The sequence below is a fragment of the Notechis scutatus genome, chromosome 2 (assembly GCF_049901735.1).
Source record: "Notechis scutatus isolate UNSWTSFEM ecotype Mainland chromosome 2, rNotScu1.2, whole genome shotgun sequence".
Taxonomy (NCBI): Eukaryota; Metazoa; Chordata; class Lepidosauria; order Squamata; family Elapidae; genus Notechis; species Notechis scutatus.
Window position 1 is genome coordinate 267,551,883 of NC_142010.1, and position 16,389 is coordinate 267,568,271.

The window sequence follows — 16,389 nt, forward strand, 5'->3', positions numbered from 1 at the left end:
TTGGAGACCTCAAGGCACTTCATCAGCCAAACTTGGATGCAGCATGGCCGCCAGTCCTCCTGGCCCGAGGGGCTGGTTCTGGGGGAGAGACGGGGAGCCCCAGCTGAAGCCCCACTCATCCAGGGAGAGGGCCGGGTGGCTGCTCTTCCCCTCTCCAGGACAGGACCCTCCACTCCCAAGGCGAGGGGAGGGAAGCAATTTCCCAGGGAGGACAGGCGATGGGGAGGGCGGTGGGAACCTTTGTCTGGGGACATTCACTCCCTCCCACCCCACCCCCAGGCCCCCTTGGGATGCAACCGGGACCCCTGCAGCCCTCCCCGCCTCCTCTGCCGCCAGAGCGGGGGGAGATGCTTTGAAGGAGGGCTGAGAGCAGAGCCCGCTGGGATGGGGGCCGCTTGGCACGACCACCATCTCCGTTCAGACCCACTTAGCCAGGCGGAGAGACCCCCGCCCAACTCCGGTCGATGCTATTACGAGGGCTGCAAGGCAGGAAGGAGCTGGCTTGGCGCTGCTTCCCCCCCTTTAAGACTCGGTGGGCCAGCCGGGCGAGAGCGGACCCTGCCCAGCTCCCCCTCCGCTTCCCTCGCCCAACCGGCTCTGGCCCTCGGAACGCCCCGCTACAGAGGACCAGCCCAGGCCAGAAGCGGCGCTCGGGCTCCGGCCGGCCATTTGGGGATCGCCCTGCCGGGGGGCGCAGCGGGCGCGGCGCCTGAGTAAGGGCGGGGCGGGGCTTCTTCGCGGGCGCTTCCCGGGGCTGCGGCGTTGTTAAAAGCCGCCGGGCGGCGCGGAGCCGGGCGGGCGAGGGGCGCAGGGACGGCGGCTCCTCCTCCTCCTCTTCCTCCTCCTCGTGCCAGCCTCGCGCTCCGGGCAGGGTCCAGCCAGCCACGCCTGCCCTCCCCCCTGCGGCAGCCCGCCTGGATCCCGGGCAGCGCAGCTTCGGGGCCTTTCCTGGTGGCGGCATGGGCTGGAGACGGGCAGCTCGCTAGGAGAGCAGCCAGCGCGGCCGGAGCGCCTCAGGTGAGCGCTGCGGGGCTGGGCTGGGCTGCGGCCAGATGCGGGTTTCCGGCCACCGGGGCTACGGGGCAGTGGTGGGGAGGACTGGTCGGGAGGGCTGTCTAGGGCGGGGTGGGGGGAAGGCGCTCCCGGGCGAGGGGCAGCCAGGGGGATCCAACCCAGGCCCAGGAAAACCGCCCCCCGCCCCTGCCGTGCGTGCAGAGGGGCGCCTTCCGGGGTGCAATCGAGGAGGGGCTGGAAAGCAGGAACGGCAGGAGCCGCTGGACAGCTCCCTCCCCCCCAGCAGAGGAGACGCCCTCGCTGCCCGGAAAGCCGCGGGTCGTCCCGTATCCCCTGGCCCGCGGGTCGAGTCCAACGGCCGCCGCCCCCCGGCGCACCCCCAAAATGATCAGGTCGAGGGGGCCCTCCGGGCCTCCTGGAAGGCGGTGGCGGCGGCCCCTGGAAGCGTCGCGGGCGATCCGAGAGCCGAGCGATTGTGCCCCGCAGCGGGACTGGCTGGCGCATCGCTGCCACCGGCTCCAGCGCAGCTCCGCATCCCGCGACCCCGGCAATGCTCTGAGATGGGGGGAGGGGGGGGCTACCTGAGCCCCAGAAGCCGAGGCGGGGTCCAGCCGTGCGGGGCGAGAGAGGGAGGGGCGGGCGAAGGGCTGGGTGTGCCCCCTCCCCTCCCCCGCCGTCTTCAGGAGCAGCAGATTGGGGGGCGGGGGAGGGGGCGAGGGCTGCAGGGTCAATTCCAGGCCCTCTTTCGAAGCGCTCGGGGGCTGCGGGAGGGGCACAAGCCAAGATGGGTGGTCGTGGGGACGCAGCAACAGCAGCCGCCTTTCCGATGCAAAAAACCCGGAGCAGGAGCCGCGCTGTGGGTTCAAAGGCCCAGCCCATTCCGGGTTGGATCTACACAACTGGATGCCTCCGAAACAGGAGGCGGATTTTTTTTTTCTCCTCCGCTGGGCACCACCAGAATTCCTTGGAAAATGGCGCACGGGCTCCCTGCCACGGAAGAGCCCGCCCCTGTCTGGCAAAAGGTGTCCTTAGGCCACGGAGGGACTCACCTGCGCTGAGATTCGTCCTCCGGGTGGAAAAGGCTGGGTCACCCCAGAGGAGGACCAGAGGAGGGGGGGACAGGTGCAAAGAGGCTTTGGGGGCCCTGGACTTGGGGGTGGGGGAAGGTTTTGCCCTTCCTGGTCACTGAAAGGCGCCGTTTGGGTCGACTGCCCTCCGGAAGTGTTCGAAAGCCTTTTGGTTCGGATATGGGGGCTCTGTGGAGTCCCGCTATCCGATGGGGGCGGGGAGGGGGGCAGAGAGGGGAGGGGGGCTCCCAGGTTGTGAGTCATTGTGGTTCCGGGCTTCTGTTCCCAACACCTTCGGAAACGGCTCCGTGGAGAACCGTGTGTGTGTGTGTGTGTGTGTGTGTGTGTGTGTGTGTAAGAAGGCATCTGGCATCTTTGGTAAGAGGGGGGGGAGGGTATCGTGGCAGGCAACGGTTGGCATCCCTGGGATTTTACTGGTGTGTTTGCCAGGCCGCTCTGGGCAGCTAAAAAAACCCACCCAGGCGTCGCATGCAAACCAGCACAGACACACAAGGGCTCCCATCACCTGACACACACACACACACACACCCTCCACTTTTGGTGGCTCACACTCTGTGCTGGGCAGCTTTGCGAAGCCAGAAGGCAAGTAGGGAGGCTGCCACACTCACCCAGGCCAGCTGCATTGGCTCTGCCCTTTGGCTGATCTCAGCGGCTGTGGCATCTCTTCCGCCCTCAGCTGGCGCTCACAGGAACCAGAACCCCTCCGTCTGTGCAGAGGTGAGTCAGGAGGCCCTCCTGGGGGCATCCAGAAGAGCCCTTTGGGTCCTTTTCTAGATTCCCCCCTGACATTTTTAGGGCACGGCAGTGATTTATTTGTTTGTTTTATTGAATGACTTATGCTGCCCATCTCAGCGATATGGTGACTCTGGGTGGCTTACAGTGTAATTAAAAGTTTTTAAAAGGATATAATGCAAGTGATTAAAATTAGGAGAGCGAAATAGGAAACATTCCAACCAAGAGGATGGGCGGCCTGGGGGTGGTGGTCTCCTCTACCGGATCGGCCACCCCCAACATAGCAGGGCCCTGCAGGGGCCCCAGACGCGCGGCAGAGCCAAGTTTCCGAGCCCTTCCAGAAGGCCAGGAGAATCGGGTCAGAGGTCACCTCCAGGAGGGGAATCTCTGGGGGGGGGGGGGGCCCTGCAGGAAAGGCTCTTCTTCTCCTGGACCCCCTCAGCCAGAATCCTTTAGCAGACGGGATCACCCCCTCCTCCCATTGGAACAAGTGGGGCAGGCCAGTCCACTGGGGCAAGGCAGGTGAAACCCGGGGCCAGCACAGCCCTTGAATTGGAGCTGGAAGAAATTCCTTATACGTCCATGAAAATACACAGAGTTGTATGACTCATTCTCTCTCTCTCTCTCTCTCTCCTCTCTCTCTTCTTTTCTCTCTTTCTTTCTCCTTCTCTCCTCTCTCTCTCTCTCTCTCTCTCTCTCTCTCTCTCTCTCCTCTGTCTCTTCTTCTCTCTCTCTCTTTCTCCCTCTCCTCTCTCTTCTCTCTCCTCTCTCTCTCCTCTCTCTCTTCTTTCTCTCTTTCTTTCTCCTTCTCTCCTCTCTCTTCTCTCTCTCTCTCTCTCTCTCTCCTCTCTTCTTTCTCTCTTTCTTTCTCTCTTTCTTTCTCCTTCTCTCCTCTCTCTCTCTCTCTCTTCTCTCTCTCCTCTCTCTCTCCTCTGTCTCTTCTCTTCTTTCTTTCTTTCTCCCTTCTCTCTTCTCTCTCTCTCTCTCTCTCTCTCTCCTCTCTCTCTCCTCTGTCTCTTCTTTCTCTCTTTCTTCTTTCTCCTTCTCTCTCCTCTCTCTCTCTCTCTCTCCTCTCTCTCTCCTCTCTCTCTTCTTTCTCTCTTTCTTTCTCCTTCTCTCCTCTCTCTTCTCTCTCTCTTCTCTCTCTCTCCTCTGTCTCTTCTTTCTCTCTTTCTTTCTCTCTTTCTTTCTCCTTCTCTCCTCTCTCTCTTCTTCTCTCTCTTCTCTCTCTCTCTCTCTCCTCTGTCTCTTCTTTCTTTCTTTCTCCTTCTCTCCTCTCTCTCTCTCTCTCTTCTCTCTCTCTTTCTCCTCTCTTCTTCCATTTGTGGGCCACCTCCTTGCAGAAAGCAGCATGCCCCCCTCTCTCTCCTGAGCCCCCTTCTCTCCACTTCCCCCCACCCATCACCATCCAGGTGCCGAGACCATAAGTGGGTGGAAAGGTAGAGCAGGCGCACTTTTGCCTCTTTGAGTGGAGCGGGTGGGGCCCCACCACTGCTGAGGGTCTGGGGCATGGCTGCTGCTGCTGCTGTGGGCACCTGCTGGCACAAGCCTCCTTCAGGACCCCCCTTGCCTGACCCCCTTTTGGCCCATCGATGCCTTTTATGAATGGAGTTCAGGGCAACTGGCACAGCTTCCAGCACAGCTTCGGGTTAATCTGATCAGGCGGGTCGTCTCGCTGTTGTTGAAATCCTATTACCAGGCGGATCTCTTGGGAGGTTGGCATAGCAATGGCAACCAGCATTCAAGCCGTCTTTTAACCAGAGATGCCAGGAGCGACACCCTGTCTAGGCAGTCGGGATGTAGGGCCCAGCCCAGGGTGGGCAGGAAGAGGCAGGGGGATAAGAGGCAGACCCTTGGCAGCAGGATTGGCTCCAAAGATTTACTTCTGCCCCGGGAAGCTGGGACCAGGACGGCCTCTAGTGAAGGAAAAGGTTGGTAGCTCAGGGTTGAAATGAGGGGTCCTTGGTGCTCTTTGAACTTGGTGGCTTTCTGGAGGAGGAGGAGGAGGAGGAGGAGGAGGAGGAGGAGGAGGAGGAGGAGGAGGAGGAGGAGGAGGAGGAGGAGGAGGAGGAGGAGGAAGAAGAAGAAGAAGAAGAAGAAGAAGAAGAAGAAGAAGAAGAAGAAGAAGAAGAAGAAGAAGAAGAAGAAGAAGAAGAAGAAGAAGAAGAAGAAGAAGAAGAAGAAGAAGAAGAAGAAGAAGAAGGATTGTGGGGTCCTTGGGACTCTCTGAGCTGGGTGGTTTTCTTGCAGATGTTTCATGACCCAACTGGGTAACATCATCATCACTGGAAGAAAACCGCCCAGCTGGGAGGTTCCTCGGGGCCCCTCAGGATGGTCTCTGGACTGAGCTCAGCTCTGAAGGAGGGAGGAGGGTCTCCTGGCAGGGGAGGCTGCACCCTCAGGCAACACCTGCTGGAACTTGGGTCTTCCTGCTTTGTGCCCATTTCTGTCCCACCCAAAGACTCCCAGTCGTGGCTGTGGCTTCTGGGCAGTGGCATCTCCTCTGGCGGAGGGAAGGGAAGCAGCCATGGCAGCCTTTCTGTCAGCACTCCGGTTTCCAGAACGACAACGTTGGGACTCATTAATTCAGCTTTTAGGGGGTTGCAGAATTCAAAGCCAGGTGTCCATTTCACGCTCTCCAACTTCTACATCTTGGCATGTTCAGCACCCGCATGACATCTGCAAGCTAGGTTTGATTCTTGTTCACCAAATGAGTCACCTGTAGTGGCTCCCCTGGGATTGCAGCCATCAAAAAAAAACAAAAAACCAACCCCTCCACTGAACATCACGGCACACAACTGCTCTCTCTCTCTCGGCAGGTGGAGGGGAAGCCAACTCCCCCCTTCCCCTGTGAGCCCGGTTCTCGTGGCAGCCCAGGCATCCAGTGGGTGCCCCAGGTCAAGGCCCACTTGGCTTGCAGGGAGAGCTTTCTGGATTCTGAACCTTCTGAATGGGTTTAACTTGGGAGGACGGCGTTCATTTCCTTCGAACCCCACCCTCAGCTGCCAGAATATTGTGCCCTGGGGGACTGGCCCTTGTGAGCCAAGACAAGGGACCCCTTGGCCGATCGATCGGCAGGAGGACAGCCAGCACGGATCAGCTGGCCATGTCAAGTCCAGGGAGGCCCATTGTCAACCATCAGGGGAAGGGCTGTTTTCAGCAGATAGAAGCACTTCATGGAGCTCACCTGCCAAATCGTAGAGGTGGGATTCTGGGTTTCCCTGGCAACCAGAAAGTGAGCCAATTGCACCCAGATGCAGTGCAGTTAGCAAAGCGGAGGGGGGGGGGGCTGGAGAATGCCAAATGAGGGAGGGGCCTGAAGGAGCAGCTTGTGTAAGTTCTTGGTGTGACTGCAAATGAGCGGAGCCTCCCCAGATTAAATGACTAATGAGATGGGCAGGGGAAGCAGCATGGAGGGTGTGTATCCACAGAAACGTGGGGGGGGGGGAATCGGGTAAAGGCCTGAGTGCCTGGGGGGAAAAGGCTGGCGTGGATTGGATCAGAAGTGCAGGGGATCAAGCAGGGTTGTGACCAGGGTGCGCTTACCTGCAACAGCAGGTGCGGTAAATGCTTGCACAGTAAAAATACCAGCCATTAACCAGTGGAAGGGCTTCTCTCCGGAGGTTAAGGGGGCTCCATCCCTGGAGGCTTTTAAGAAGAGAGACATGGTACAGGGTCTCCTGCCTGAGCAGGGGGGGGTTGACTAGAGGACCTCCAGGGTCCCTTCCAGCTCTGTGATTCTGTTATCTCCTCCTCACCAGGAAAAGAGAAAAATCAAAGGACAGAGAATCGGGATCAACATCCAGCCAGACTGTGGCTGGATTGTATTCGTCAGTTCTTTTGCTCTGTCTGGACTTTGATCCTGGCCAATTATTCCCATGAATCTTGAAACTGTCATGTTTTTATCACTTCATTTTGGGCATCTTGGCTGCGGCTGTGAGAGTTGTAATCTAGAGGTGCCAGGCTGGAGAAAGGTGCCTTGGGCTAAATTTTTGACACTCTCTCCTGGGATAGGTGGGAAAAACCTCCGGAAACCTTAAATCTTCACCTTCTTGTAAATGTCTTTCCGTGGAGATGCTCACAGGCCTGGCTCTTTCACGCCCCTTGAAGGGGGATGTCTGGAACAATTGGCACCACTGCAAAAGACATTCCAGGTTGATGGGGGGGGGGGGGCAGGGGAGAGGACAGACTGAGTCTAACAAATCATATTAAAGTGCATAATCTTTTGTGAGCTGCTGCTGACATAAGCTTATGCCTTTTTAAATACAATTTGCTACCTGGAAAAGGTTTTCCAGATTAAGGATTTTTGCTTACGATAGACTAAAACCGCTCTTCTCCTAGGTATGTCTAACCTTGGCAATTTTAAATCTTGTGGAATTCAACTCCCAGAATTTCCCAGCCAGCCATTCTGGCTGTGGGATTCTGGGAGTTGAAGTCTGTGGGTCTTAAACTCGCCAACGTTGGAGGCCCCCATCCTAGAGCGTCTTCAGGTTGATGACTCTCCGAGCAGCCCTATAATTTCCCTCTCGACTTTCAAGACCAGAGCTGAGCATATACAATGAATCCATGTGACAGATGGCAGGAGAGAAACCATCTATTTGCTATCAGCTATGAAATACTGTAGGACATTGTGTTGGCTACAGACTCATTCTTTGTGCTGAAGAATACACAAAGCAGGGATCTGGCCAATTTCTCCGTAAACTATGCAACTGGGTCACATTGATACGCTTTGGTTGGCATAAAATTGCCTCCACTTCTATTTTTGCCAACTAAGGCAACCTCAGACTATGGTTGGGGAAGGAGATAATCTTGATTTTACACTTCTCGTCATGGAAACCAAGTAAGTATGGTTTATTATTATAATTTTTTAACTCGTCAATCTTCAGGGTACCATCAGAATACAGAATCCCAGAGTTGGGTGGGACCTTGGAGGTCTTCTACTCCACCCCCCTGCTCAAGCAGGAGACCCCCTCCCATTTGAGACAGGAGGCTGTCCAGACTCTTCCTAAAAGCCTCCAGGGATGGAGCACCCACAACTTCTGATGGCAAGGAGTTCCGCTGGTCAATTGTGCTCACTGTTAGGAAGTTTCTCCTTAGTTCCAGGTTGCTTCTATACTTGATTAGTTTCCATCCGTTGCTTCTTCTCCTGCCTTCTGGTGTTTTGGAGAATAGCTTGATCCCCCTCTTCTTCGTAGGAGCCCCTCAAGTATTGGAAGATGCTATCGTGTCTCCCTTAGTCCTTTTCTCTAGACTAGCCAAACCCAGTTCCTGCAATTGTTCTTCATAGATTTTAGTCTCCAGGCCTTTAATCATCTTAGCTGCCTTTCTCTGCCCTTTTTTTCAAGTCTCAACATCTTTTTTATAAAGCGGTGACCAAAACTGGATGCAGTATTCCAGATGTCCTCTGGAGGACCACACCTGCTGAAACCAAATCTGAATATATATATATATTTAGCTTCCTCCAGTTTTTCAGCATGGGACTTCAGCCAAATGCAACCCCTGCGGTTTCAATCCTGAGCATGCTTATTTCCTTCACCTTCTTTCCTGGTCTTCCCAAAATGTTCCCTGCCAGTGGAGTTTCCTGTTACAGAGCAGGGACTGAGGGACGGAAGAGGGAAGAGACCGGCAGGATGATGGACTTCTTTGTTGTGGCATAAGGGCAGCCTGATGACCGGATTCAGGAGAGGAAGGACATCCAGAGCAGCTGCTGTGTGGGGATGCTGAAAAGAGAGGCAGCATTCTATCTATTTGGGCTTCGTGTCTTTGGGAGAAGAGAGGACGTGTTCAGCTGGAATATCTTCTTCCTTCTATTCAAGTTCACCACTCTCCATTTGGTTCCCTGAAATTTTTGAAGAGTGTTTGTTCTGCATCTCTTGATCTTCTTTTTCCTGGGCTACACATTCTCCATTTCTTTCTCTCGCTGTCTTCATAAGACTTGGCTTCTAGAAAGCCCCTTGATCATCCTTGATGTTCTTCTTCTCTGGACCCACCTTTGTTTTTCTGGATCCATCTTCAGCCATGATGTCTACTCTGGAAAGAAGAGAAGAGCAAGAAATGGATTCCCAAGATTTAGAGGCTGTCCTTCCCTTGGGACAACCTAGCCTGGCCTCTGCCTTTTTTGCCATTCCTGGCAGTTGGCCTATATTAATTCCAAGTCACCTTTTCCTCATCCTGGACCTCTGCCCTTGACTTGTTCCTTTGCTGCTGTTCCATTTCATTGGCTTATTTTCAGCTCTTTTCTGTGCCTCCTCCAGATCTTTCTGAATTTTATTCCTGCCACGCAGGCTTCTGTCACATCCCTTCCAAGTTACGATGTTGAAGAGTGGAAGACCAGGGTTGGTCCTCAGGATTGGTCCTCTTGATAAGGTCTAGGGCAGAGGTCTCCAAACTTGGCAACTTTAAGGCTGGCTGGAGAATTCTGGGAGTTGAAGTCCCCAAGCCTTACAGATGCCAAGTTTGGGGGGGGCTGGTCTAGGACAATTTGCCCCAGCTGACTCACTGCGAGGATAATTCATCGCAGGGCAATTCAACAGGGGACAACTGAAGAAAAAGACATGTGGGTTGCAGTGGGCCTTGTCTTGCTTTATGTTTGAACCTTCTCAAGGTAGAAGTTCTTGAGTCTGGAGTGAGCTGCAATTCACTTGTCCCTCTCTTGAATTATCCCATGTAAAATTGTCTTGCAATGAGTTGTCCTCGTAGCAAGTTGACTTCAGGAAGTTGGCCAGGATGAGTCGGTCAGGGCGACTCTGCTTGATATGGCTCTCCAATTGAAGGATTAGCTATTATTAAGTACTCTTGAAGTTTGTTTGTTTTTAAACCAGCTACGTATCTATTTAATGTCGTACCATCCACCTACATTTAAGTGTTCCCAATTAGCAGCACTAATTACGAGGTAGAGTTTTTGGTTGGTTCAAGTATTTGGATCGTGTTCCCTAAGACTCCAATTTACAGCATTGTGTTAGGGAATCTCCTAATTAAAAAAGTGAGAGAAGAGTGATTGACTTCATTGATTGGTGATTGATTGATTTAAAAGATCTGTATGGCCATCTTCAGTAATTCTGGGTGGCTCACAGTAATGAGAATAACAATAAATAAAGCAATAAAAACCGCGAAACAATAAAAAGTTGTGAAATAAACTCATTCCTGACAAATCCATGCCAATTTTTAGTAATCACTGTATCGTTTTAAAGATACTTTGGAATAACCATTTCATGATCTGTGCAGGAATCTTCTTAAGACGTTGACTTCAGACTGACTGGTCTGCAGATCCTCCTTTTGGAGATAAAGTGACGGTTGCTTTTCTTGAATCATCCGGCATTTCGACGTTTGCCCAGGACCTTCTCAAAGATCAGAGGCAAAGGCAGGTCCAGGAGTCAGCTGGTTCCTTCACCAGGCTGCATTTTCTCCTGGTTGTGAAGCTCTAAACGGAGTTAAAACTAAAGAAACGTCCTTGGTCGTATTTCTGTCAGGCTTCGGTCCTGCTCTTGGTACCCTTTCCCGCTCAAAGGCTTCCTGGCTGGAGAAGCGTGAGCCAAGCCCTGCCTTTTCCCGCCTCTTCCCATATTGTCTTTCTTCCCCGAAGAGCAGCAAAGATTCAGAGTGCAATATTCTTTCTTCACTCAGATTTTCTGAGATCTCCTGAACCAGGCCTGGCTCGTCTGCCATCTTCCCTCTTTTCATTTCAAGAAGTTGGGGGAAAAAATGGTTTTTCTATTCGGCCTTTTATGTGTATCCACTTGCGTATCTTCCAAACAGCTCCAGAAGTTGTGGATGCTCCGTCCCTGGAGGTTTTTAAAAAGGGGTGGGACAGCCACTTTTCTGGCATGGTCTAGGGTCCCCTGCTTGAGTAGGGGGTTGGTCTAAATGACCTCCAAGGTCCCTTTCCCACTCTGTTATTCTCTTAATTGAATCAGTGGGACGGCTTCCCTCCAGAGATTGTGGGGGATCCATCCCTGGAGACTTTCAAGAAGAGACTGGAGAGCCACTTGTCTGGCACGGTCCAGGGTCTCCCGCCTGAGCAGGGGGTTGGACTAGATGACCTCCAAGGTCCCTTCCAACTCTGGTATTCTGGTAATTAATCAATGGAAAGGCTTGCCTCCAAAAGTCGTGGGTGATCCATCCTGGGAGGTTTTCAAAAATTGACTGGACAGCCACCTGTCTGAAATTGCATAGAGCAGGGGGTTAGACTAGAAGACCTCCAAGGTCCCTTCCAACTCTGGTCTTTCGCTGGTTCTTGTCTTGGAAAAGGGATGTTTTCCCTCCCAAGGAGGCGCAAATGAGCAGGACTGAGGAGGTGTTGGGAACAGGGCGGCTGCCTTGCTGGGGGAGGAAGGGCCCAGGGAAGGGACGACCCAACAGCTTCTCTGCCCCTTTGGTCCTGCTGCTCTCCCCAGGGACCTCCCCTGTTCTTGGGGTCTGCGGTGGGTGGGAATAAGGCAACTGCCGGAAGTGGAGGGGGAATCCCCCCCAGGCTTCCTGAAGAAGCTTCTGCTCCACGCAAGGGGGAACCCAGAGGCAAGAGGAACGCTCCTGCCAGCATCCTCCTCTCGTGGTCTCTGGGTTCCCCGTGCCGGTGGTAGCCCAACCCAGCTGGAGCGTCCCCGTCTGAGGACCGACGCAGCCCCTGGTCCTGCAGAGCCCCCAATCGTCTTTGGGCGTCCGCTGAAGTTCAGTGCCAGCTGGGGGGGCTGCGGCAGGTGCCCCTCCTCCTCCTCCTCCCCAAAGGGCGCGCCAGGCGCTGCTCTCCGGGAGGGAAGGACGAGGCTGCCCGGGAAGAGCTCCGCGGGACTCGTACTGTCCTAGCGGGGGGAGGCGGGACGGCGGAGAGCGGCGGCGGCGGGAGGGCTGCGGTGGGGCCCGGCCGGCGAGTCCAAGGGCGCCGGAGCCGCTGGCTGCGCTGACCGGCCGCGCCGCGTGTGTCTCGGCAGGGGCAGCCATGGGGTGCTGATGTCCCGGCGGCAGACGGTGGAGCAGGTGCAGAAGGTCAGCCTGGCCGTCTCGGCCTTCAAGGACGGGCTCCGGGAACGGCCCGCCGCCAAGCGCCCGGCCGAGGGCGCCGCCAGCCGCCGCGGGACCCTGGAAGAGCACGCCGTGCGGGAGCTCCGCGAGGAGGAGGAGGAGGAGGAGGAAGAGGAGAAGGCGGCGCCGGGGGAGCCTCCCGGCCCGGGGGCGGCGGGACTCGGAGCGCCGCCTGGGCGAGGCTGCGGGACGGGCGCGGCGTGGAACCCGAAGACCTGGAGCGGCCTGGCCGCTTCGTGCCCCCGGCCCTGGTCCGCCCCGTCCGGCCGCCGCGCCAGGAGGAGGATGAGCGGCTGGAGATCAGCCTGGAGCAGCGCGAGCAGGTGAGCTCCCCACCAACCTTTCCAGGGGGGCAGGGGGCAGCGGTTCCTGGGACCGACCCACGATCGGAGGAGCGACCAAATCAAGTGGGCGGGGCCGTCCTGCACCTGCTGGTGCCAGGCCCCGCCCCCTTCTGCCCAGGTGTCCTTAGGAACCCGTTTCCCACAAGGGAGGGGGGGTCAGCCAGCAAAGACAGGTAATGGGTCTCCTGCTTGGGCGGGGGTTGGACTAGATGACCTCCAAGGTCCCTTCCAAGTCTGGGTCTCTGTTAACGGGGAGCGTAAGTGAACAACCCTGGGAGTTTTCAGGGTCCCTGAGAGCCAGATCCTAGTCAACCCACCCGAGACTGGATTTTCAGACACACACAGAGAGAGAGAGAGAGAGATTTGACCTCGGAAGTTGTGGGAGCTTCATCCCTGCAGGCCTTCAAGAAGAGATTGGACTGCCCATCTGTCAGAAACGGTGTAGGGTCTCCTGCTTGGGCGGGGGGTTGGACTAGATGACCCGCAAGGTCCCTTCCAACTCTGTTAATCTAAGTCAATCGAAGACACCCCCGATGACCCCCATTGGCTGCCATCCCTATAAGAACCAGCAACGATTCCCAGAGCTGGACAGAGCTGCGGGCAGGAGACCCCCCCTTCTTCGCTTGGCCTGGGTCTTCTTACATTTCGGGCAAGGGAAGGCCTCTGCGGGGCAGCCCTGGGCCAGACCCTCTCCTCCCCCCAGACTGGGCAGCTTCCCAAAGAGGGGAGGGGGCGGCCTGCGCCAGCCCCTCCCTTGTTTCCTTGGTGCCCCTTTCAGCCCCTCCCCCAGTTCGGTCGTCTCTCCCTTAAGGCGCAGCACCCGGAACCCAAGAGCACCGACCGAGCCGTGGCCTGGCCGCTAATGTGCATCCAGCGTGCATCTTCCTTTCTCTTTGCGAGGGGATCCCAGGCGTGTGATTTCCCCCTTCGGGTAACGCAGCCCGGAACCTGGTTGCCGTTCCCATCATTGTCCTTCAGGGCTTCAAAGTCACTTCGCAGTCCCCGCAGCGATGCACCCATGCAGAGATGCTGCCGGCCTGCATCCCTTATATGTGAGGGGGGCGTGTCTTCGGCTTAGGACCAGTGGAGCCTTAGTCAAGGAGCCCCACATTTCCAAGCGAGATGAATTCCACCCCCCAACACCCCGGTTTTATGACCTTCCTTGCTCTGGCCTTCCTGAAGTGAATCTCCGCAGTTGTTGAGACGTTTGTGAGACAAGCCTGGTCTCCCCATTCACTCTGCTCCTCGGAAGGCCACAAAAGGGGGTCATGTGACCCCCAGGACCCTGGCACTGCCGTGAGTGTGTTGCCAAGCGTCCGAATGGGGGTGATCGTGGGGATGCGGCAGTGGCTGGAAGGGTGAAATGAAGAGAAGAAGAGAAGAGAAGAATAAAATATGGAATAGAATAAGAACGGAACGGAACAGAACAGAATATAGAAGAGAACAGAACAGAATAGAATATAGAAAAGGAATAGAAAAGGAATAGAATAGAATAGAATAGAATAGAATAGAATAGAATAGAATAGAATAGAATAGAATAGAATAGAATAGAATAGAATAGAATAGAATAGAATAGAAAATAGAACAGAACAGAGCAAGAGAATAGAATAGAATAGATTAGAATAAATAGAACAGAACAGAAAATAGAATAGAAGAGGAAAGAATAGAACAGAATAGGATTCAGAAGAGATAGAGGATAGAAATAGACTAGACTAGACTAGACTAGACTAGACTAGACTAGACTAGAATAGAATAGAATAGAATAGAATAGAATAGAATAGAATAGAACAGAAAATAGAATAGAAGAGGAAAGAATAGAACAGAATAGGATTCAGAATATAGAGGATAGAAATAGACAATAGAATAGAATAGAATAGAATAGAATAGAATAGAATAGAATAGAATAGAATAGAAAAGAGGAAAGAGAAAAGAAAAGAAAAGAAAAGAAAAGAAAAGAAAAGAGAATAGAATAGCTGGATTTCTTTCCACAGCAAAAATTACCCATCCCCCCACCCCCTCTTAGACTGAACGGTTCTGCCAGTGTGTGTGTGTGTGTGTGTGTGTGTGTGTGTGTGTGTCACACAATTATCTTGCAGTCTTGAAAGCAAACTTTCTCTGCCCGTCCGTATCGGAGGCCGGGGAGAACAAACAGCCTCTCCAGGAGCCTCATAGAAAATTCAGTCACGTCTGGAATAGGTGAAGCCCAGGAGGAGGCAAATAAACCGCCTCCCCAGGGGAAGATGCTAAACAAAGGACGTTTGCCCCCCCTCCCCCGCAAGAACCAGCACTCCCCAACGACCCAGTCCTGATGTGCTGCTCTCAGGGTTCATTGTCTCACACATCTGGAAGGCGCAACGTTGGAAAGGCCTGCCCTAAAAAGACCCCGTTCACGGCTGGCCATCCTCTTTTGCTTCTTCCTTCCATTTCTGTAGCTGCCCAAATCGACCAAGTGATTCTGGGTGGGTTAAAATTCTAAAACAATCAAAAATATTACCACAGCAAAAACAAATATCTTTTTTTTCTTCACTGCCACCCTCAGAATCTCAAGTGCTTTTGGGAGGGAGAGAAGAATGACCAGGAAACTGTCCGTTTCTGAATGTGAACCTGCTTAAATTAGTCTTTCTGAACCAAACACAAACCAAATGGTGTTTTAATAGAAAAAAATAAGCCATTTCTCCCATTTTGGTGCAGTTCTCCATCGCCAAACAGCTGGAGGAAAACGGACTACTGTGTATTAGTTAACACAGGAAAGAATGGGGGTTTTGGGGGGGGGGTTTGCAAGGTAGGGGAATTTTCTGAAAAAGGCCACGAAAAAGATAAACGAGAAGGGTCTATTTTGGGGGTGATGCCACGAGAAGAAAAGGAATCACATGTGGTTGGAAGGACAAGCAGTAGAACCGAGGAGAAATGCTTGGGAGAATCCAAACCACTTCCAGCTGCTTTGTTCTCCCAGGACAGAGGTCACCCTCATGCCCCAGTTGGGATCCTGGAGCTGCTGGTCCAAGAACGTGGCTTCTCTCCAGAAGAGGCTGGAAACACCGCTGTCTGGTGCTCATCGTTAATACCTGTCCTTTGCGGAGCAAATTTAGCGGCCCCTGGCTTGAGCGGTCATATTCTCCAGGGCCACTGGGGGACCCATCCACTTCCTGTCCGGGAAGGGATCCTGAGCTCTTCCTGCAGCCCAGTTGCCCCTCTGCCTGGGCGAGGCCTCCTCCTCCCCTCCTCCTCCTCCTCCTCTTCATCCTTTGGGCCGGCTCTGAGAAGGAAGAGTTGTGAGTCACCTGAGAAAGTGCAGAGAAGAGCAACCAAGAGGATGAGGGGACTGGAAGCTAAAGAATAGGAAGAAGGGATGCAGGAATTGGGGTGTCTAGTTCAGGGGTCCCCAAACTTGGCCACTTTAAGACTTGTGGACTTCAACTCCCAGAATTCTCCCACTGGAGAATTCTGGGAGTTGAAGTCCACAAGTCTTACAGCTGCCAAGTTTGGAGACCTCTGGCCTAGTTTAATAAAAAGAAGGACGAGGGGAGACACGATAGCAGCCTTCCAGTGTTTGAGGGGCTGCCCCAGAGAAGAGGCAGTCAAGCTCTTCTCCAAAGCCCCCAAAGGCAGGACAAGGAGGAACAGTTGGAAACTGAACAAGGAGAGATTCAACCTGGAAATAAGGAGGAATTTCCTGACAGAACAATTAGCCAGTGGAACGGCTTCCCTCCAACACTGGAGGTTTTCAAGAAGAGGCCGGAGAGCCGTTGGTCCAGAATGGTAGAAGATCTCTTGCTTGGACTAGAAATAGCAAGAGCACTTCCACTTATACACTGCTCCACAGGGCCTCTCTAAGAGTCAGCCTCTGGCCCCCAACCATCTGGGTCCTCATTTGACCCACCTTGGAAGGACGGAAGGCTGAGTCAACCTGGAGCTGGTCAGGATCGAACTCCTGGAGTGAGCAGTGAGTTCACCTGCAGTCCTGCATTCTAACCACTGCGCCACCAGGGCTCCAAGGCCCCTTCTAGCTCTCTTCCTCTCCTTGCTCCCTCTGGGCATTGCCTGATCCGAAGGCCAGGGGCTCGGCTGTGCCAGATGCCCACGAGGGGCTCGCCCACTGGGGCTGGGGTCTCAGGACCGGAGGGCTCCTCTCGGATCTTTCCCAGCCCGCCTTCCCCCTGCAGGTGACCAACGATGAGATGGTGTGCAGTGCG

General features: G+C 54.5%; 1 protein-coding gene across 1 annotated transcript; it reads left to right on the forward strand.

The window, feature by feature from the left end:
• Positions 1-835: 835 nt before the first annotated feature.
• On the forward strand, positions 836-16,380 carry LOC148132636 (PHD finger protein 24-like; the record flags this gene model as incomplete). The annotated part of the gene is given in 4 exon segments (XM_087954241.1): positions 836-1,017; positions 11,762-11,987; positions 11,990-12,175; positions 16,360-16,380. Coding segments are annotated over 3 exon segments (414 nt in total), but the record flags the coding sequence as incomplete, so codon positions are not given.
• Between the last annotated feature and the right edge of the window lie 9 nt (positions 16,381-16,389).